Genomic DNA, 22,245 nt, shown 5'->3' on the forward strand with positions numbered 1-22,245 from the left:
TGTAAATGAACAGCAAGCTCTGTACAGAGCTATTCCTGTCCATTCTTTCTGTGTAGCTGAGGCTACAGCAATGGAGATTGAGGACTGTGTCCAAAATCTCTTTTCTCTGTCTCAAAGGTGAAACATCACAGGTCTGTTTAGACCCCTGATATTTCACCAAAGCTCCCCAATGGGACTCCTAAAAAATAAAAAATAAATAGATTTGTAGAAATAATAAAAAAATGTTTTACAAAATATTTTAAAAAAAATAACCAAAATAAAAAAAAATCTGCTGACACCAGTGGCGGAAACACAAGGGTCACAAAGGTCACACTTACAACTGGGCCCTGGTGTTCCACCACCGTGGGGGAGCCCCAAGACAACATGAAGGGGGCTCACTGCAGAACATGTAAAAGGGTCCTGCTTTGGGACTGTAATAAAGGGACCCACAATGGGAGTAAAGAGCCCTGGGATCAGTGAGAAGGTTCCCAGTTGGGGGTCAGGGAGCCCTTCATGGTTTCTTGCACTGGGGGTCCCAAAATTTCTAGTTACGCCTGTGATAGGACATCTCCTCTTTGGGATTTTTTTTTGTGTCAAATATATTTGATTCTAGGAGTTTCTCTCTATCTTGGCAGGTATAGAAAGTAATACTCTAATCATTATGTGGTTAGAGGATATCCAGTTCTAGTTGTTTTTTGACATTGTAAAATAAAGCTGATCGCTGTTTTTCAAGCTGAAATCCATAAAAAAGTTATGGTAAATCCAGGTATTACAGCATGGTTTTAACACAAGGAAATGCAAAACTAATTAAACTATACTTTAACTATATGAGCACAATAGAGCTCACTCATGAAATCTAAACTAAAGTATCCACTTGAATAAAAGCAGCTGGAAATTGATGCACTTTTACTTTCCTTTGCCCTGTTATCAGTCAGTGCCCATAATGTAAAAGTTATCTAGTGTAGCCACCAAAATTTGATTAGGAAACAGCATTTCCTTCATTTAGAAGGATAGAACAGCTTTGATTTGTCCTAGTTGAAGCTTATCGGTGGCTATTAATATCTTGATGTCTTTTTACACAGATTGCCAACACATGATTCACACTTGGTTAATGAACCTCCTTGGTATTTGACTGACCCTGCATTCGTCTGCGTCATGAAAATTCATTAGAGCAGGAAAAGGTGGCAAAATAATGATGGTGTTAACCAGGGGTCAAGTCCTGGGGAAAAAAGTGTGGGAACTCCCACCCAAGATCCACTCCCCCACCAAAAATAAAAAAATTATATGCTCATATGCATAATTACTAAACCGCAAGTTCTTTCTAAATCCCGCGATAACTCGCGGCAGACCTCCTCAATGTCTCCTGGGAACAATGACAAAAGCTCCCAGGAGACATTGCGGCATCGAAGAAATGACGGAATACCCGCACACTACCTGATGAATCCATATACAGGAAGCGGCCAGTAACATAAAGGATTACTAAGGTTCGCCTGCCCCTGACAGTGACTCAAGCTGGGCATCGCCGCTTAGTGAAGGATTGGCTCGGGCGGCTTGGCTGCTCTCGGCTGCTCTAGTCCTGCAAAGGGAACTGCGTTCCAGCTGTGAAAAAAGTGCAGGAACTCCGTTCCCACGCGTTCCCGCAGGACTTGAGCCCTGGTGTTAACTATCAGTTCCAATGACTATAGAATGCTCCTGTTGTACAGGTTCAGGAGATGGTTCTTGCAAGATACGTTGCTGTTCAGTTGTCGAATGGCTTTCTCCTGCATCAGAACCTGAACAATTACATCTTTGTGGAACATCAGAGCTTTGCAGACTTCTCGAGTTCTCAACATGACTGTGGCTTCCTAAGCGGCTTGAAGCTACTACAGCTTTCATGGCTGCCTAAAGAGTATAAAACAGAATTTCAATCATTTTGATACTTTCGTTTGGAATGAATAAAAAATACACTTGCATCAGTGTTGCTATCCTACCAGATTGAAATTTGACATCCCACCCAAAATTTACTGGCTCAGCCAAGTTTTTACTGCCATTTCCAAAAGTTACCAACAGTTTTAATTTCAGTATTTAGGCTACAAGCAAGCACAATATGCAATTAGCAATGTGATTCATGGTTGATATTAAGGCAAAAAACATACAGTATTTCCTATTTTATTTTCGATATAGTAAGATGATGATGACACCTCACCGACACAACACAGTGACAGTCTCTCTCCACGCCAGTGCACTCCAATCCAAACAGCACTGACAGTCCTGCTCCCGGCTTGCCTTGCTGCCATCCTGCAGACCTGCATGCGAGGCTCTGCCCGCACTTTTTGGCTCCCTTTCGCCATGACATCACATGACAGGCACTGCCTCCACCAGACTTGCCCCCCACCAGCGCTGCCTGAACACATTGTAGCATGCAATTGGATGGTCTCGGCCGGCTCTGTACCAGAATGGGACGGGTGAGAACAATGCTGGATGCCTATATAGGCAAGTGCCCTGATAGTAAATGTCAGCAGCTACAGTATTTGTAATATTTTAAATATTCATTTGAGTATTCTATTTATGATCTGTATTTTGGTAGACTGTATATTCCTCTCAACACAGGTTTTCTTTTAAATCTGAACTCTAGCCTGAAGCAAAAAAATACTTTTGCAGTGGAATCCCCCCACACTGCGACGGTTAAGTATATGATAGCTAGGGATGAGCCCGATGTTGGAGTCAAACTTAAGTCTCAAGTCCCAAGCTGTCTCGTGTGGTTTTTAACATTTTGACACTTTCTTTTGTGAAATGGTAGGGGTACAATGTACCCCGTTACCAATTCACATAGGGGGGGCCGGAATCTGGGGTTCCCCTTTGTTAAAGGAGGCTTCCAGATTCCAATAAGCCCCCCACCCGCAGACCCCCACAAAAACCGGGCAAGGGTTGTGGGGATGAGGACCTTGTCCCCATCAACATGGGGACATCTTCCCCATGTTGAGGGCATGTGGCCTGGTACGGTTCAGGAGGGGGGACACTCTCTTGTCCCGCCCTCTTTTCCTGCGGCCTGCCAGGTTGAGTGCTCGGATAAGGGTCTGGTTCGGTTCGCAAAAAATTTGTTCGAACACCGTTAAAGTCTATGGGACACGAACATGAAAAATCAACTTTAGATGTTGGGGCTGTATTAGGCTGGTTATACAATGAGTGAATTTTGTCCAGTTCCTCATAAACTGGCCGACAAAATTGTTCATTTATTTTTAACTTTTGTCATAGAATTCTGCTGGAAATTTTTCACTGAAAAGTGACTAGGTACAATCAATGCCAGCGGCTGTCAGAATACAATAGTCCGGCAGGGGCATTCTTCCATCCACAATGTTTAGCATGGATGGAGGGATTCTATTATGGCCATTTTCGTTCAGCCTGCAGTGTATGACCAGCGTAATTTTTCATTTTGGAAGGGTAAAAATCTTGTGTAATAGAGATAAACAAAGCAGATATGTTTGAAATCCAGCCTGGGTGGAAACCATGGCTCCCTTCTCAGATACTCTGAAGGAGTGAATGTGTGTTTTTCATAGATTACCAAATGAAAATAAAAGACGAAAAACTATAGCCTCGTACACACAGCTGGTTTTCCCGGCAAGAAAAATGCCAGGAGAGCATTTGGCCGGGAATCCCGGCCGTTGTGTATGCTCCCTAGCAGTTTTCCCATCAGGAAAACAGCCGAGAATCCCAACGGGAAAATAGAGAACCCTGCTCTATATTTTCTCGTCGGGTTGCCGAGAAAACTGGTCGTCTGTATGCTTACCTGTCCCAGGTAAACCTGTGCATGCTCTATAAGAGTATACAAGTTTAATGTGGGGTGTAGCAAGATGGCAGCAACGACATCGAATGTGACGAGAGCCGGCTCGTCGTAGTCAATGACGTCACCGCATTCTTGCCATTCAAAAGAACAGCGGTTCTTTTAAATAGCCGTCTGTATGCACGGCTTTGCAAGAAAAGCTTGCCAGGAATCCCGTCAGGAAAAGCAACGTTTTTTTCCTGACGGGATTCCCGGCCGTGTGTTCAGGGCCTAAGAAAGAAAAGTGATACAGCCATCAAAATCGAAGAATTAGTAAGCTGCAATATATTACATGTTTGTTTTTAGATGTGCTTTAAGGATGCTGTATAAAGCATATCTTTTAGCAGTTTGTGTAAACTTAATGGTGCACACCTCACCTTAAGTTTGCGCTTTGCATTAAATTCCTGAAGTTTCTTTTGTGTTTGATCCATATGGGAAACCTTAGCGCCTCTTCCCGTTACCCAGGGATGCTGCAGAGCCTGATAAACCGTTAATCTTTTCTGTGGATCCAGCACAATCAGCTTCTTGACCTGCAATTATAATGTGTTTGTGAAGCTTAAAAAACATGAGAAACATATAGTATATTCTGTTAAGGTTAGTTGAAGATTTGCACATCAGTTTGTGTTCTTGCTTTAGCTTCTTGCTGTGTTTCAACCATAGTTGCCACCACCTTGTTTTTTAATCAAATAGCGATGTATATGGCTCATATTCTTTGGTGACGTTTCTGTCTTGCTGGCTGAAGCTTCACCCTGGCCTGGAAGTTTACTCTGGGACCTTGGGGTCTAGTTGGGTTTCAAGATCATTGTTGGTGCTACAGTGTTTACAAAAATGGCCCTTATAAATCACATCATGCAGAAAGTGTAGGAAATTGGTGTTCGTAGATGACCCAGTAAAGACTAAAGAGAAGGTAGTGCCCAGCAGTCTGTTGGATGAGAATGCAGTAACTACAGTTGACCACTCACGGTTGTCTAAGGACACCCCCACTAGGTGAGATTAATATTATTCTCTACTATGCCACCAAAAGACTTTGCAGACCAGTATGAGTATATCAGTAATGGCTCTAACAGCTCAGTCTCCAATATCATGTCAGTGTTTTTAATCTAATACAGCAATGTCTGTACTATGGCAGTAATGCTAACAGGACATTCTGATGCATGCTGTCTCAAACATGTTAATAGGCTCAATTCACAAAGCTAACACAGCAGGATAAGATCATCATTTCAATGAGATTTAAAACTTAGTTATTTGGCTGAAAAAGGATCCTTACCTATGTGTAAAGCTTTGTGAATTAATGTTTTTGACAGTGCTGTCTCTTAAACAGCAGTTGCTTACCAGTCATTTAGTGCACAGCAGCTCTCAAATGCATGCATAAAGTGAGACCGTAGGAGAAAATAGACGGAGGGGCGGCATGACTAGGGGAGGAACAGGGTCAGGGAACGGTCAGCTAGGTCAGTGGAGGGGGCGGAAGAAGTAACGAAAAGCATGCACATGCAACACTCCACCTAGCAGATTATGTTAGTCAAAATTAAAATGGCATTGGCACCTAATGGTAACAACTGTGAGGCAGCTCCCAGTACTTCAGTCCAACTAACCTAAATCAGGATTTGAGTCCTCAGAGACTGGGTTGCACTAGAGGCTGAGCCAAGACTCTAGACCTAGAAAGTGCTCTGCTGTAACTAACACGGTACACAAGGGTCCTCAAAGTGCCACATTGCAGAACCCAGTGCCCAGAGGTCGCATCTTGTAGTTCTACAAGCTCCATATGCAGCTTTTAAATGCAATTCACTTGAGGCTGGATGCCCTTTTTCATTGCATGAGTTTCTAGAGACTGGGTTAAACCAATTGCTGAGCCATGGCTCTGGATCTGTAGAGCACTCCCTCTGCAGATAACACACAACACAGAGGTTTGTAAAGTGCCACATTGCAGAGCCCAGTGCCAAGGGTTATATTCCAGACCATGGGTCTTCAAACTATGGCCCTCCAGTTGTTCAGGAACTACAATTCCCATCATGCCTAGTCATGTCTATGAATGTCAGTGTGTTACAATGCCTCATGGGATGTGTAGTTCTACAACAGCTGAAGGGTCATAGTTTGAGGATCCCTGTTCCAGACTAACCCCATAATTTTCAGTCAACAGGGTTAGACTGACAAGCTCAATCAGTTCAAAATCTTGATTGAAGCTATCAAGGAAGAAATTTCCAGCTGTTTGGAGTGTCGGAGAGGTTCTCAGAAGTTATCATGCTAATAAGAGAGGAACGGATCAGCAGAAAGACACGACACTCAGAGCCTTGGAGAGAGATAAGGCCCAGGTCAGATTTCATGAATGGGGTTTACATACACTTTAAAGTGATTGTAAACTAAAGTTTCATTTTTTTTCCTATAAAAATAACAAACATGTTATACTTCCTCTATTGCAGTGGATTTGCACAGAGCAGCCCGGATCCTCTTCTTCTCGAATCCTTCTTCTATGATCCTGGCCCCTCCCTACTGTTCAGTTTCCCCAACAGCAAGCAGCTTGCTATGGGGGGGGGGGGCCCCAACCAAGTCACAGCTCCGTGTGTCCATTAAGACACGGAGCCCCGACCCTCTCTGTCCTGATTGGCTAGCTGACTTTAATTGACAGTAGCCACAGCCAATGGCGCCGCTGCTGTGTCTCAGCCAATCAGGAGGGAGAATCTCAGGTGGCTGAGGCACTCACTGTGGACATCGCTGGACAGAGAGTGATGTCAGATAAGTGTGAGGGGGGCTGCTGCACACAGAGAATGCATTAAGGGTTAAAAAAAAACTTCTGCCTTTACAATCACTTTAAATGAAGAAAAAAAAATGCAACATTACAGCTAGAATGTTTTTCAGCACAAGGAAAAGGTTGTCCAACCTCCTAGGACACTAGCAAAAAACAAAGGCACGATAGTTGAGGGCAAGGGTTATATGGGGGCTGGCCTAACGTTCCTTGTTTGCCAATGTTCAAACCTTCTGTAGGAAGTGGTATAACCCAATGTCTAAAAACTGCTACATTCCTAACCCCCTCAATGGACGATAAAGAAATTGCTTTAATTCATATAAATGTGTTAATTAACCGAAATGGAGAATCACTTTTAAAGGGTCATAACACATTTTTTGTTTTTGCAGGCTGAAGACTAGATAACTAAAGTCCTTAACATAATCCTTATCCAAAACCAGCTTTCCTTGATAATTTAAGCTTCCTCACATAGTCTGAAGGATTACTAGTATTTTCCATTGTCCGCATGGCCGGACATAGCTATGTGTGTGAAATGTGTACAGATGGGACTGCAACAGCAGCCACATGTATATCTGTAATTAATATAGATAAATAACTGCCTCATTTATTTATGTTATTTATGAACTTGCCTAGATTTATATGCACAATGTTCATGTACTCACATGACGACCATATATATCTACTCTATATACCCTCCCTCATAAAGATTGGATATGCTTTTAATTTAGGGACAAATATAAAATCAAAACTTAAAAATACATAAAAGAAAAAAGAATACTCCGCTTGCTTTAAGCTGTAAGGTTAGGGAAGTGTTTCCCCCTAGCTCTCCCTGTTCCCTGGCCACTTAAATCATGGGGTTTTAAGATCCCCAAGTGTACTTGCTGTAGAAATAAAATAAAAAAATGCTAGAGCTGCTAATATCCTTAGGGATCATGTACACCAGGGCAGCCTTTGTAGCCCCTGTAAAAAGCCAACCAATCGTTCTAAATTGCTTTTCAGAGGGTGGTGGACAACTGACTGAGAGGTAATATGTTGGCACCTGTTTTGCTTCACAGAATTTGTACAACCCCCCTGAAACTTGTGTTTGGTTAAGGGGGGGGGGGGGTCAGTTAGGGAAAGGTAAAACCCCAGCTCAACTGCCTGTTTTTATCTCCTATCTGCATGTGTAAATGAGCCCTTAGTGGCTTTTGAAACAAGTGGCTTTATACAATACAACTTCCTATTATTATGTAAATTATGTTTTCATTTATTGCTTGCCTACTTGATCATGTACTTATTAAAAATGACAGATTTATATGTTTTTTTTTAAGCAGGCATGAGTGATGTACATACTTGTAGTGCCCTGCTCCTAAAGAACAGGCGCTGCTTCAAATTTAATGGGGATCTGAGCTGTTATTTGTCTCAGACCAGAGTGATTAAGGGCAAATGTTGCCTCTGTTCCAGCCATGGCTGTGCTGGGAGTGATCCACCATTAATCGCCTGGGGGTGTTATTACCACCCCAGGCCAAGGGTGGCAGCAGCCAGGTCATGGTGTATTGAGTGTCCCTCTCAGCAACGAACTAATGGGAATGGTTACCCCACTGGGCATGCTGGGATGGGGTACTTAAGGGACAGATGCCATTGGTGCGGGGTCCGTCCGTCCGCATCTCGTGGCCCGCCTGGCCAGGGGTACGTGTTGTGAATCCTAGCTCCGGGACCACGTTGGTCCGGGGCTGCAGCTTCATTTGCTGGGCCCAGTTGTCTGTCTGGAGCCCGTACCGCAGAGGTGATCCTGTGCTGTCCGTCCTGCGGGATGAAGCCACTGGATGAAGGAGACCAGGGGAGGACCTATCCCGAGAGGGACCGTGCAAGAGGCTGGTACCTTAGGAGAAGGCCTGGAAACTTCATCCGAGGAAGCACCGTACACTGAGAGGCTTGACAGTGTCGTCTGTCGGGTCTAAAGGTTCTAGTGAGAAAAAGCTAAAGAGATCCGGGTGCTGAATCCTGCGGCAGAGGATTCACACTACCCATAGTAGCATGGCAGTTTTACCAAATTTTTGACTTCAGGTTGTTTATATTATTTAAATGCACCACTTCATATGCATGTTCAGGGCAAAAATGTTGCATTTTGGTTAATGTTACCCTTATAGTATTTTTCTTACCAGATCCTTGGCATTCAAAGAGATTTCATCCCACCATGGAGAAACAAATTCGTAGTCACAAGTAAGAATCCTACTGTACATGTATTGATCACCCCGTAGGTCAAAAAATGGTTCAAAGCCACATAACCTAGAGAGAAAAGATAAAGTTCATAGTGTCAGTGTGAAACACAAAGATAGTCAAAATGGATGCTACTCTGTTTCAAGTGTGTAATATTTTGTACATGGGGAGGTCTAGCTCAAAGAAAATGTAATTTGGGGGGGGGGGGGAAAAAAGAGGTCACCCAATTGGTTGCCTCCATTTGTTTCTAATTATATTAACTCATTCATCATATTTCATAGACCAGTAGTTTTCAACCTTAGTGAGACCAGAAGTGTTAAAAAAAATAGATATGCTCATACAGAAAAAATGTATGTGAATGCAAAACATATATTTAAAATGTCTAAAAAAAGAGGCTATTCATTAAAAAATATGAGTTACTGCAAAAAGCATGCAGAAAGTCATGCTGTACCCAACATGCCCATTCTCCTCCTCCCATATTCCAATTGCTCATAACTGACATGTGCAGTGTATTTTTCATGTCAGGTAGAGATACAGTAGTTGGAGCATGGGGGGGGGGGCAGAGAATTAGGTATGTAAGAGATTTGGGGTGGGTGAATGGGTATGTTGCTTTGTGGTGTGTGGCCTAGGTGAAGGGAAGCTGCAGACCGGTTGAGAACCACTGTTATAGATAATCAAATCTACTGTACATTCACTACATACACAGCTGTAATGCTGTAAACCAAGGGTCTGCATCTGGTCAAACTGCCAGCTCCTGAACTGGTGCAATTACCAATCTGATCTGCCCAACTCCCTGGATACTGTATCCAACAACTTGATCACCACTTCAAGCTGGTTGTGTGATGCCCTGCCAGAACAATTGTCACAGATGGGAAATCTGTTCCCACTAAGAGCAGACTGGCTGACCAGGACTTGGTCGTAGCAGTTGGTTGCATAGCCCACAGAGAAGACACAAAGAGCCGCAGGGTGTCGCAGAGAGGCAAAGGACACCACAGGCTGTGGCCCTCAGACTAACCCACACAGGCAGCTAATGGAGTACGGTAATAGAGATGAGTCTCTAGGAGCAATAGGTTTTTTGTAGCACTGGGATGCTTGGACTCAGTGGTGAAGTCTGAAGAGTGCAAGAAACACACACTTAAAGGGACACTGGATGCAAGCTGAAGTGCTCAGAGAATCAAACAGGTGCAGGTAACAAGTTGCCGACTTGAACATATAGGGAATCACACCGGTGCTGGAATGCAGGCTACTGGCTCAAGTACAGAAGGAGTAACAGAGGAATACTGAAGTCAGGAACCTTGGGAATACAAGGGAATCACTGAAGATCACTGGAGTAATACTCAAGGAGTCACCAGGAAATACTGGGGGCTTAGTGGTTCACAAATGAGACACAGAAGACTGTAGCATGGAAGAGGTGATTGTGACAATGCAGACTCTCAGCCCAGGAATCTCATTGACTGGTGGGTCATCTAAATTAGCCCTTTTCAACCAGGGTGCCCAGACTGCCTGTGGTGTCCTCAGTTTTGCTCAGGGGAGCCTTGGCAAAATCCCAAAAATTGGTCAAAAATTGTATACAAGCCAGTGGGTGGATCAAGCCTGCCTTTTAGTTACACAAAGCCACAGGTTTTTATTCTGCACCAGGGCGGTCTTTAAGGCGGGACAAAAGGGGCAGCTGCCCCCAAACCAATCATTGCTGTGGGGCCCAAAGAAGCTGCCCTTCGACCTTGAGTCCACGCTGCCCATGTTTTCCATTCCATTGAGTTTGAGTACACAGGGGCTATAATTTCTCTATAATTTCTCCAATTCCACCCATCTGTTTTGGATTGTAGCTTGGCCCATGATGTTAAGTGTCACAAATGAACTGTGGGAAAATATTTTGTATAGTCAGGTACTCCAAGGGACTTCAAGCCTGGCCCTGGGCCTTTGTGGTAGTTGTTTTATAGTGTCCGCTATTAGTGGGGTGGGGAAAGTTAGTTAAAGGGGTTGTAAACCTCACACATGAAATATGAACAAAGCATACCCTTCTATAATGTGTACTTGTCTCAATTAGGAGCACTAAGTGTCATTTCTCTCTGCTGCTTCATTCCTCTGCTGTCATTATTAATCGCTTCTGACATGTTTTCCTGACATCAAGAGAAAAAAGGTGACAGGGGAGGGAGCTCCAGCACAGAGTCTGTGATTGACAGCCCCAGCTCTGTTCCTGTGTGAAGGGGCAGGTGTCCCACTCCTCCAATCAACTAAAAAGCTCTACTCACTGAGCTCTGCAGAATGTAATTTTAGCTCTCCTCTCCGCTCCAGACAAGCTTTAGTTCTGGAGTTTGAATGGTTGGAATTAGGTTCAAATTAATTAGGGGGAGTTGTTTAATCTCTGTGTATCACCTAGGGTCGGTCATTTCACTGGGTATATGTAAGGGTTTACAACCACTTTAGGACTTCTTAGATGTAGTCAGGAATTGTTCTTAAAGCTTGCTGAGTAATTTCCAACAAAGTGAGTTGAACGAAGATTTCTTTGATATTACTGTCCAATATTACAAATTGCAACCGTGGCTTACTTACACCATGATATATGGGCGATTAAAAGCAAGTTTTTGACCCCTCATATCTAGTGTAAATACTTACCACAGGATACATTACCAAAAATCTATACTGTATCAACACAGAAAATAAATAACCTTTTGAACTACATGTTTTATTACTGGAGATGTAGATGCTAATTACAAGCTGACTGGAGTCGCATGCTTTTTAATATGTTTTTTTGTGCTTTGGAGACCCCACTATAGCCTTTGATTTTATTAGACAATAATAAAAAGGTGGTACATAATATTATTATTTTTTAAATCCAAGCAGTGTAGGCAACTCTGGCCTGGTATTAACCTCTTTCAGTCCTTGTACAGCAGGGCTTAAGGCCTGGTTCACACCTATGCATTTTTTTGCACGTTTTCAGTTTTGTAGAAATGCTACAGTCCATTTAACATGGTTTCCTATGGATGTAGTTCACATCTGTGCATTTTATGGAAAAGGCCAGGGACTTTTTTCTGGTTCCATAGGCTTCAATGGATGAAAAGCATGTATTGGAAAATGCAAAATGCACCTGCAATATGCATACTGCAACCTGCATAGGTGTGAATCAGGCCTAAATGAGAGGACAGTATGACAAACAGAAGTTTATTACTGTGCTGCTTCTCATTTCACTGTTCAGTCACAGGCTGGGGTGAATCCAGGACAGCATGGGCTCAGAGGAAGGGGGTGAATGAATGGATGGGCACACTCACTATTCTGAATATGGAGTTTAAATTGCTAAATTTAACCACTTAACGCCCGCCGCACGACTATTTACGTCTGCAAAATGGCACGGACAGGCAGATGGGCGTATATATACATCCTTGCCTTTCCGCGGGTCCGATCGGGACCCCCCCCCCGCTGCGTGCGGCTTACCGCGGGGAGCAATCCGGGACGACGGCCCGGCTATTCGTTTATAGCCGCTCCGTCGCGATCGCTCCCCGGAGCTGAAGAACAGGGAGAGCCATATGTAAACACGGCTTCCCCGTGCTTCACTGTGGCGGCGCATCGATCGTGTCATCCCCTTTATAGGGGAGACACAATCGATGACATCAGACCTACAGCCACACCCCCCTACTGTTGTAAACACACACTAGGTGAAGCCTAACACGTTCAGCGCCCCCTGTGGTTAACTTCCAAACTGCAACTGTCATTTTCACAATAAAGAATGCAATTTAAATGCATTTTTTGCTGTGAAAATTACAATGGTCCCAAAAATGTGTCAAAATTGTCCGAAGTGTCCGCCATAATGTCGCAGTCATGAAAAGAATCGCTGATCGCCGCCATTAGTAGTAAAAAAAAAAAAATTAATAAAAATGCAATAAAAATATCCCCTATTTTGTAAACGCTATACATTTTGCGCAAACCAATCGATAAACGCTTATTGCGATTTTTTTTACCAAAAATAGGTAGAAGAATACGTATCGGCCTAAACTGAGGAAAAAAAAATGTTATATATGTTTTTGGGGGATATTTATTACAGCAAAAAGTAAAAAATATTGCATTTTTTTCAAAATTGTCGCTCTATTTTTGTTTATAGCACAAAATATAAAAACCGCAGAGGTGATCAAATACCACCAAAAGAAAGCTCTATTTGTGGGGAAAAAAGGACGCCAATTTTGTTTGGGAGCCACGTCGCACGACCACGCAATTGTCTGTTAAAGCGACGCAGTGCCGAATAGCAAAACCTGGCCTGGGCATTTAGCTGCCTAAAGGTCCGGGGCTTAAGTGGTTAAAATCTAATTGGGTGGGACTTTAAATGAGGCTATGGCCATCCGGCACATAGGCCTCCATCCCCGGGAACATGAAATGGGAAAAGGAAATTGTTGGGACTTTAATTGAAACAGAACACTAGGGCAGAGTGAGTCATTCAATATGAAAAAAATATTTATTAATGGCATACACTCACTATTCTAGTGAAGAAATATGAATGGCAAAAATGGTACCATGGTTCTCCTAATAATGCTGCATTTGTAGTTGGTTGAGTGCAGACATCTTTAAGAAAGTCAAATTTATTGATAAACTGATCAAAGTGCTCACAAATTAAACATAAAAAAAGCATAGTGGCACACATAAAATAAATGTAATAAGCAGTCTGCAACACTAACACAACAAAGAGAAGGGACACATTTATCTGGGCATTGGATAGTGAATAGATGGGAGTTATCAACCAGTCTCCCATGACCAGACATGATCTATAGCACAGTGCTTCTGCAGTGTAAATGATCCCTTTCTATGTTGTAATATACCTGGTTGATTCTGCTTGTCCATGTGTCCCCCTGTGTGTGCTGACCATGGTAATCATGGCTGCTGTTTCAATGATACCTTGGTCAGTTTACCTGCCTCTGTCATCCAGCTCTCTGCTCTGAGTCTCTCTCTCCCCCTTCCTCCCTGCCTGTAAGTTTTGAGGCCTGAGCATGGGAGATGATCTCCTCCCCGCCTTCCCCTCCTGCTGCTATTCCCTGTGGCTTGAGAGTAACATTTACAAATAACTTGCATCCCCTCTGTTTTATCAAGATACAAAGTACAGTGTGTTCGTTTTCTTACAATTCTTATTCTAAATACCTTCTTGCACAGCTCCGCTGACATCCGCTGACATCAGAAAGGAATCTCATCCCCTCTTGTCGCTCTCTTTAGATCAGGGAAAGAGAGCAGAGGAGAATACCTGACAGCAAATTGGTGCTGTGAAAGAAGGTATTTAGGATTAGAAGTAAAAAAAGAAAAAAAGAGACGCACGTATATTGATAAAACAGAGGGGGTGCAAGGTATTGATGTTTCTTAATTTCCAACCACTTTAAAATGGAGTTCCGGCCACAATTTCACTTTTTAAATATAAATACCCCTGTAATACACAAGCTTAATGTATTCTAGTAAAGTTAGTCTGTAAACTAAGGTCTGTTTTGTTAGGTTGTTACAGCATTTAGACACTTTATAAAATAGAAATTGACTGGGGCCATCTTAAGTGTGGTCATCATGAAGCCAAACTGTATGACTTCCTGGATTTCAGCCTTGCAGATCTCGCACATGCTCAGTGCTGCACAAGCAGTGTAATAGGTTTCAGATCAGGTTTCAGCACCTGTACTGTCCAAGTCACATGATTCTTCGAGACTGGGGAGTGCACAGACTCCTGGAAAGTTACACCCACTACATTCCCAGGAGTCTGTGCGGTGTAGGTTAGGAAGCTTAAGCACCTAGGTGCAGGAAGAGGGAAGATTAACTATTCTGCCTAGCAACAACACTTTGAAGGCATCTAAAAATTATATTATGGGTGGAACTCCACTTTAATACAGAAGCAAGTAAACAAAAGCACACTCTTCATGCTAGCCTATAACCTAAGTTATCTAACATACAAACTCTTACAAGATGTATGCAATGACTCCAACAGACCACATGTCAACTTCTGGGCCATATGGGGAGCCCTGAAGAATTTCTGGTGCTGAAAAGAAAACAAAATAAAATACAATGTAATATTTTTCTTGAATGTGTAACACATTAGAAATAAAATAAGAGCAACACAGCTTTAGCTAAATTAGTTCCAATTCCATAGCAGATCGGTTGAAATTTAAATTGTCATACTAAATACTGCAAATAGTGTGATGCCTAGGGGTACTAACAAAGGATAATTTTATTTAAAAAATACTAATAACAGGTAAAAATAAATCCTAGGAGAGCATTATTTATGGAAAAATAACTCTATGATTCATAAATGCAGATACACATTACAAGAAAAATATATTGCAAAGTAAATGTGTGTTGGAACAAGCCTGTTTTGTTTTTTTATACACAGAATATAATATTTCTAAGTAATATCAGCTCAATCACACTAAGCAATTTTAGAGATGGGGAACATTTTTGCATTTGAAGACTCTCTCTATAAAAACACATTTGCTAACCTGCGAAAAATGAAAATGTGTTTTAAAAAAGTATTAAAAAATACCAATTCTAACGATCAAATCACACCCTGTGCCTTGTTCATAAATTATATGAGAAGAAATCCCATTAACATCTTTCTATCTCCTCACACAAAACATATATTTTTTTAATTTTATTTTAACAGCTTTGAATGCAGCAGCAGTATACGTGGAAGTGAGTGGAAAATTGCCCTATTTCTTTTTTTTACAGCTTCGACTTTTTTCAGCCAGGGTCCACCTAAAACCACCTTAAAGAGATCTTGTCACCAACTTAAAGGGGTTGTAAAGGTTTGTTTTTTATTTTCCAAATAGGTTACTTTAACCACTTAAGACCCGGACCTTTATGCAGGTAAAGGACCTGGCCAGTTTTTGCGATTTGGCACTGCGCCGCTTTAACTGACAATTGCGCAGTCGTGCGATGTGGCTCCCAAACAAAATTGGCGTATTTTTTTCCCCACAAATAGAGCTTTCTTTTGGTGGTATTTGATCACCTCTGCGGTTTTTCTATAAACAAAAATAGAGCGATAATTTAAAAAAAAAAATATATATTTTTTACTTTTTGCTATAATAAATATCCCCAAAAAAGATATAAAAAAACATATTTTTTTCTCAGTTTAGGCCGATACGTATTCTTCTACCTATTTTTGGTAAATAAAATCGCAATAAGCGTTTATCGATTGGTTTGCGCAAAATTTATAGCGTTTACAAAATAGGAGATAATTTTATTGCATTTTTATTAATATTTTTTTTTTTTACTACTAATGGCGGTGATAAGTGATTTTTTTCGTGACCGCGACATTATGGCGTACACATCGGACAATTTTGACACATTTTTGGGACCATTGTCATTTTCACAGCAAAAAATGCTATAAAAATGCAAAAATGTTTACTGTGAAAATGATAATTGCAGTTTGGGAGTTAACCACAAGGGGGCGCTGAAGGGGTTAAGTGTGACCTCATATGTGTTTCTAACTGTAGGGGGGCGGGGCTGGACATGTGACCTCATTGATCGTGTTTCCCTATATTGGGGAACACACGATCAATGACACTGCCACAACTAAGAACAGGGAAGGTGTGTTTACACACACCTCTCCCCGTTCTTTAGCTCCGGAGGACCGATCGCGGGACACCGATGGCGATCGGGTCCCGCGGGCGCGGTCACGGAGCTTCGGACCGGGTTGCATGCATGCACCGGCAGCGCGCACGCGCGACCCCACAGCTTGTACAGGTACTTGGATGTGCACAGCCGTGCCATTCTGCCGACGTATATCGGCGTGAAGGGGTCCTTAAGTGGTTAAGCTAGTGCATTGTTGGTTCACTTACCTTTTCCTTCCATTTCCCTTCTAAATGTTTTTTTTCTTTGTTTTCTTTGACTGAATTTCTCACTTCCTGTTCCTCCTCAGTAAGCTGTTCAGTAAGGTGTTCTAAATGACTTTCCACCGCTCAGATGATGGTGGAAATCTTACTGAAGAGAAACAGGAAGTGAGAAATTCAAACAAAGAAAACAAATATTTAGAAGGGAAATCGAAGGAAAAGGTAAGTGAACCAACAATGCACTAGCTTAAAATAACCTATTTAGAAAATAAAAGATGAACCTTTACAACCCCTTTAATAAGAAAGAAAGGTAAAAGCAAAAAAAAATTAAGTATTTTAAATGCTTACCTGCAGTTTTTCCTTTACATAGATGCCTTTTAATTCAAGTTGTTTTAGAGAATATTGGTGAGATCATGTAAGTTTAAATTCAGCCCACTCAAGGTCACTAAGTAGCTTTTGTAGAGCGTTCCTTTAGGAGGACCAAATAGTATTTGGTAACCAGTTTAGTCTAGTTTGTTTGCCTGAGAATTTGTTCGATGTGTTAGTACTCCAAAACTAAATTGTGTGAGAACCACATGTTAAGATGTGGATGGTATTTGGAATAGGAGCATGAGGAAGATCCAAAAGCCTATTGGAATCGTTAGATTGACCTAAATTCACCACAAGTGAATAGCTGGGATAGGAATTTTACCCCAGAGGAAGTCCAGTGGGTAACATTTGGTGATGTGAGAAACTCAGGCAACAAAGTATTGAACCAAGAAGTATAGAAATTGGTAAATGAAAACACTGATTTATGAAGGGGAAGATAGATGACTCCAGGGAGACATGAGGAGAGGACAGTGGCAGTAGAAATTAAATACAAATAGTGGTAATATATGTGGAAATTATATGTGGGATCAGGCAGGGAACATTAGCAAGGATTTAAAGGGTTTTTGGGAGAAATATTATCTTCAATAAATTGATCCTGCCCATGAGGCCTAGAGGGAGTTGTATCCACTGACTTTCTATTGAAGATTTACATTGTTCATGATATAGGTTTTTTAAAGAATGTTGTATGACTACTACTATATATTTGAATTGGTCATCTACATGCAGTTGATGGTAAAAAGTGGAATTTTCCACATTCACACAGAAGATTGAGAAGGTGGCTTTGGATCAGAAACTTGACCCACACCTACACAAACCAGTTATTTTCCTGGTTTGGAATTTAGAAATAGCACGCTTGATCTTCTTGAGATAGTGTTGTCAAAGGAATACTTTATAGATTTGAGCATCATTTCTCTAGGGTGTGATGGGCAGTAGAGTTATATAACTGTTCATAAAAGCATGAAAAAAGCTCTGTAGGATTTGTAGTGTTTAGGTATGTTCATGACCCAAATGGTCTAAGATTTTAGGCATAACTGTTGGAATATATTTTGATTTAGCTAGATAAGCATTTTCAGTAGTTGCTATTAAAGCGTTTGCATTATTTCTAAAAATAAAGTTGTGAGACCCGTTTCCTAATTTGCTGTAAAGAGAAGCCATCCTTGGTCTATCAAAAGGAAGGAGGAGGGAGGAGGCGTATGGCTGCCATGATGCCGAGGAGATGCATGGGAAGGCTGACCGACGGAGCCCGGACATGGAGGAGACCGAGTGGGGAAGTCGCTGCTGCCATCTCCACAGTCCAGGGGCAGCACAGGGTGTGTGAGCTGGCGATCAGGGGGGTGTTTATGGTGCGCAGTTCGGGCTGGAGCAACGGGAGGGGACCATGGTCACGTCCGTCTCCCCCCCCCCGACCGATGGAGCACCAGCCACAACTGAATTCGATCATAGAGGTTTAAAACGTCCATGGGTATGGCATGCCAGCCAAGATGAAACATTTCCATAAGTAGTGCATGGTCTTAAATTCCTTTGGGGAGGTATGTTACCTCACCATCTGGAAGGGGCGCAGGGTGTCAGTCGAGAAAGCCAAGTCAATGCGAGTTAAGGTGTTATGGGAATCAGAGTGAGTATAAACGGCTTTCTGGGTACCTCCATCTCCATATGTCGTGCCATTAAATCTATTCTGACAGTCATCAAAGCCACTGATCTACCCGAGTCATCCATGTGATCATGTGACTGCAGTAAAGTCTCAGTAGGAAGGAGGGGTCTGTCTACCGTTCCTAAGGGTAACTTTTTCTAGGCAGTACATATTTAATGGGGATGGAACAAACACATTTTGGTCAAATGGGTTTGTTTTAAGATCTAGGATCTCTGTTGATATGGACTTCGCTATTAGAATAGAGACTCCTTGGGAGTAGAAGGAATAATTATTGTATTTCCCTTTTATTGGTTGAACTAAATAGACTTGTGTCTTTTTAACAAAAGACTAACTATGTAACTACCATTAAAGGATTTGGCAATCAATTATATTTTTAGTATGAAGACCTCGACACTTAACAAGTGTGTCTAATATGAGGCAAAAAATATGGGTTTAATATCTTCTGACAAGGGTGAGGATCTTCGAGTTTAGACCTTTGTTCCAGGAAACAATTTTGAAACAATATGAGGTGAGTATGCACATGGGGTGTAGATAGATGGCTGCAGGGCCTTCCTAATAGCATCATGGGCCCCTGGGCAAAGTAATGCTCTGGGCCCCTACAATGGAGACAGTGCAGGTAAACAGAAATCACATGGGTAGGAGGTAGGGGATATCTAGGGTGTAGAGGGGTCAGAAGTCTGGGGGCAGATGCGGCTCTTTAATTAGGCAAATTAGGCACCTAAGGCCCCTTTCAGACGCCCGCTCCGTCTGTCCGTTCATTACAAGTCCGTTAACGGACTTGTAATGAATCCCTATGGGGACGCGTCCATTAGCTGATGGAGCATCCGCTAGCGTCCGCGTCAGTCGGGGTTTCCGCTTTTCCGAACGGAAGAAACCCTATTTTTCTTCCGTTCGGCGGAACGAACCGGATGCAGACGGACAGACGGACCGTCTACATCCGGTCCCCCATAGGGGAGAGCGGAGCAGAGACAGGGCGGTCCCTGCACTGTGTGCGGGGACCGCCCTATCCGCCGACAGCTCAGCGGGGTCCGATCCGTGTGAAAGAGCCCTAAGGCCTCGCACTCACAGGGGCCTCACGGCTGCCTAACCTACCCAATGCATTACCCCAGTTTTGAGGGACAGGGGACCTGCTGTGCTCAGGAAGCGTTAAGAGCCCTGACTCAGAAGAGGGGCCGTCAGCACCCTTAACAACCAGTGAATATTGGTGATACCACCCCTTGTGACGTCAATGACCCAGCATACCCTCAGTCAATTATGTCACAAGGGGGCGGGTTCACCAGGTAATTTAACCCCGCCCCTTAGTCATTAAATAACAGGATCTGGGGGCCGCCTTGTTAAAGGGGGCTTCCAGATTCCAAAAAGCCCCCTGCCCGCAGACCCCCACAACCACTGGCCAGGGTTGTGCAGAAGAGGCTCTTGTTCTTGAATTATTTTTGCCATCATGGGTGTGAGTGGGGCCCCATGTCAAGTTTTGCCTAAGGCCTCACAAAGCCTAGAGCCACCTCTGGATATCTGGGATGTAGAGGGGCAGCTTGGGCTCAAGGACCAGCTGTTTTGAGGAAAGGGCAGGGGCCCCCATGCAGCTGGGGCCCCTGGGCAGTGCCCAGGTGTGCCCTCTCATTAAGACAGCCCTGGATGGCTGTGAGTGCTGAAAGCAAGCTTGTTTCTTTGCCCTATTGCACGGGTAGTTATGGCTGATCTTTGCCATCTCTGGTCACCAGTCATCTCTGATTGTCGGGGGCGCGATGTTATGACGTCATGCCCGGGTACCGGAATGTAAACGCAGCCGCAATCGCGGCTGAAAGCCATAGATCTGTGAATTTTTTTTCACAATCTAATGCTTTCCAGCCTTGAGGAGAGATGTGGGGTCTTATTGAGATACGCCGTCGTATCTCCTTTGAGAATCTGGACCATAATATCTAATAGGAAGATTTTTGTTGAAATTACAATTTTGATGACTGGGTCTCTTTAAAATTAGCTGATAGTAATAACTTGTGGTACTACAACCGGATACAAGGGTTTCTCTAGCATTTGTGGACACGTGTCATGTACATAAACTTACCACAGTATCCTGGTGTTCCACAAACAGTCTTCATGGCTACTTGGTCATCAATGATTTTTGACAGGCCAAAGTCCGCTTTAGTGTTTAAACAAAAACAAGTAAAACATAGGATCAATTCAAAATTTAGAGTGTTAGAGCTACAGAAACACTATTTTTCATGGCCTGCTTAAAGCGCTTGTAAAGGAAAATAATTTTTTCCTTTAAAATAACAAACATGTACTTACCTCCACTGTGCAGTTCGTTTTGCACAGAGTGCAGAGTGCAGAGTTCCACGTCTTCTGGGGTCCCTCGTGGCTGTCTCTGGTCCTCACCGCAATTACTGACCACAGTCATGCTAGAGAGCTTGCATGATGGTAAATAATTGCGGGCACGCTCCCGTGATACAGTGAGCGGCCATAGCCGCTCACTGTATCACTCGGCCCCGCCCCTCGGCACATCGCATCACTGGATGTGATTGACAGCAGTGCCAGCCAATGGCTGCGCTGCTCTCAATACATCCGTTCTAGCCAATCAGCGGCCAGGCTGAGCGGCGAAGAGGATCTCCGGACCGCACGGAACTTTCGACGGGTCAGGTAAGTAAAACGGGGGCTCGGGGAAGGCCGGAAACATCTGATGTTTTTTCACCTTAATGCATAGATTGCATTAAGGTGACATTTTTTTTTTCATTTACAACTCCTTTAATGTTACTTTTAATTAATAGTAATTGTCAAAGTTACCGTTTAACTGCTCAAGCACAAGTCTGTCATTACTAGGCCATTTTTAGGTTTCCAGTGATGTGATACTTTGATGGACAATTACTGTACCCAAATTAATGTTATATCTTTTATTTTTTATTTTTTATAATGATTATTTGGTGGTATTTAATAACCCTTGGTTTTTCATTTTATACTACATTTTATACTATATAAAGAAAAAAAAGTAACTGTTTCCTTTACTTTCTGTGAAATAAAAAGTGCTGCTAAGACAGTAAGAACACCATTATGTCCTGTACACACGATCGGTTCGTCTGATGAAAACGGACCGATGGACAAAGAAACGATGAAAAACTGATAAAAAAAACGATCGTCTGTGGGGAAATCCATCGGTCAAAAATCCACGCATGCTCAGAATCAAGTCGACGCATGCTCGGAAGCATTGAACTTTTTTTTTTTTTTTCAGCACGTCGTAGTGTTTACGTCACCGCGTTAGACACGATCGGATTTCTAACCGATGGTGCGTAGGCAAGACTAATGAAAGTCAGGAAATCTGATGAAAAAATCCATCGGTTTAGATTCCATCAGATATCCGATCGTGTGTACAGGGCATAAATGTTACGTGGCTGCATTTTTGCTAACTGTGTTACGCTTCATACACACGATTGGATTTTCTGCGGACAAATCGTAGGATAAACACAAAACAACGTGTTTTTTCAGCTTTTTAGCGCCACCCTTTGGGCAACTTCTGCTTCTGAGCATGCATGTTTGTACTTTGGCGTTTTGCCCGAAGAACTTCTGTACACACGATCGGATAATCCGACAACACAAATTTGTTGTTGGAAAATTTTAAAGAATGCTATCCAACATTTGTTGGCGGAAAATCCGACAACAATTGTCCAAAGGAGCATACAAACGGTTGGATTTTCCGACAACAGCCTGCCATCACACAATTCCCGTCGGAAAATCCAAT

The 22,245-nt window shown here is 42.7% G+C and overlaps 1 protein-coding gene across 1 annotated transcript in view; it reads right to left on the minus strand.

The window, feature by feature from the left end:
* Positions 1 to 1,565: 1,565 nt before the first annotated feature.
* The window catches only part of LOC120913605 (calcium/calmodulin-dependent protein kinase type IV-like), a 76,259-nt gene continuing 55,579 nt past the window's right edge, over positions 1,566 to 22,245 (minus strand). The window contains exons 8-12 of the mRNA XM_040323679.1: positions 20,581 to 20,655; positions 14,634 to 14,709; positions 8,660 to 8,786; positions 4,156 to 4,308; positions 1,566 to 1,860 (exon numbers count right to left, since the gene is read on the minus strand). Coding sequence (XP_040179613.1) covers positions 1,639 to 1,860; positions 4,156 to 4,308; positions 8,660 to 8,786; positions 14,634 to 14,709; positions 20,581 to 20,655 — 653 coding nt within the window. The 3' untranslated portion in view covers positions 1,566 to 1,638. The remainder of the gene's footprint in view (positions 1,861 to 4,155; positions 4,309 to 8,659; positions 8,787 to 14,633; positions 14,710 to 20,580; positions 20,656 to 22,245) is intronic.

The sequence above is a fragment of the Rana temporaria genome, chromosome 1 (genome assembly GCF_905171775.1).
Source record: "Rana temporaria chromosome 1, aRanTem1.1, whole genome shotgun sequence".
In the NCBI taxonomy this organism is placed as follows: domain Eukaryota; kingdom Metazoa; phylum Chordata; class Amphibia; order Anura; family Ranidae; genus Rana; species Rana temporaria.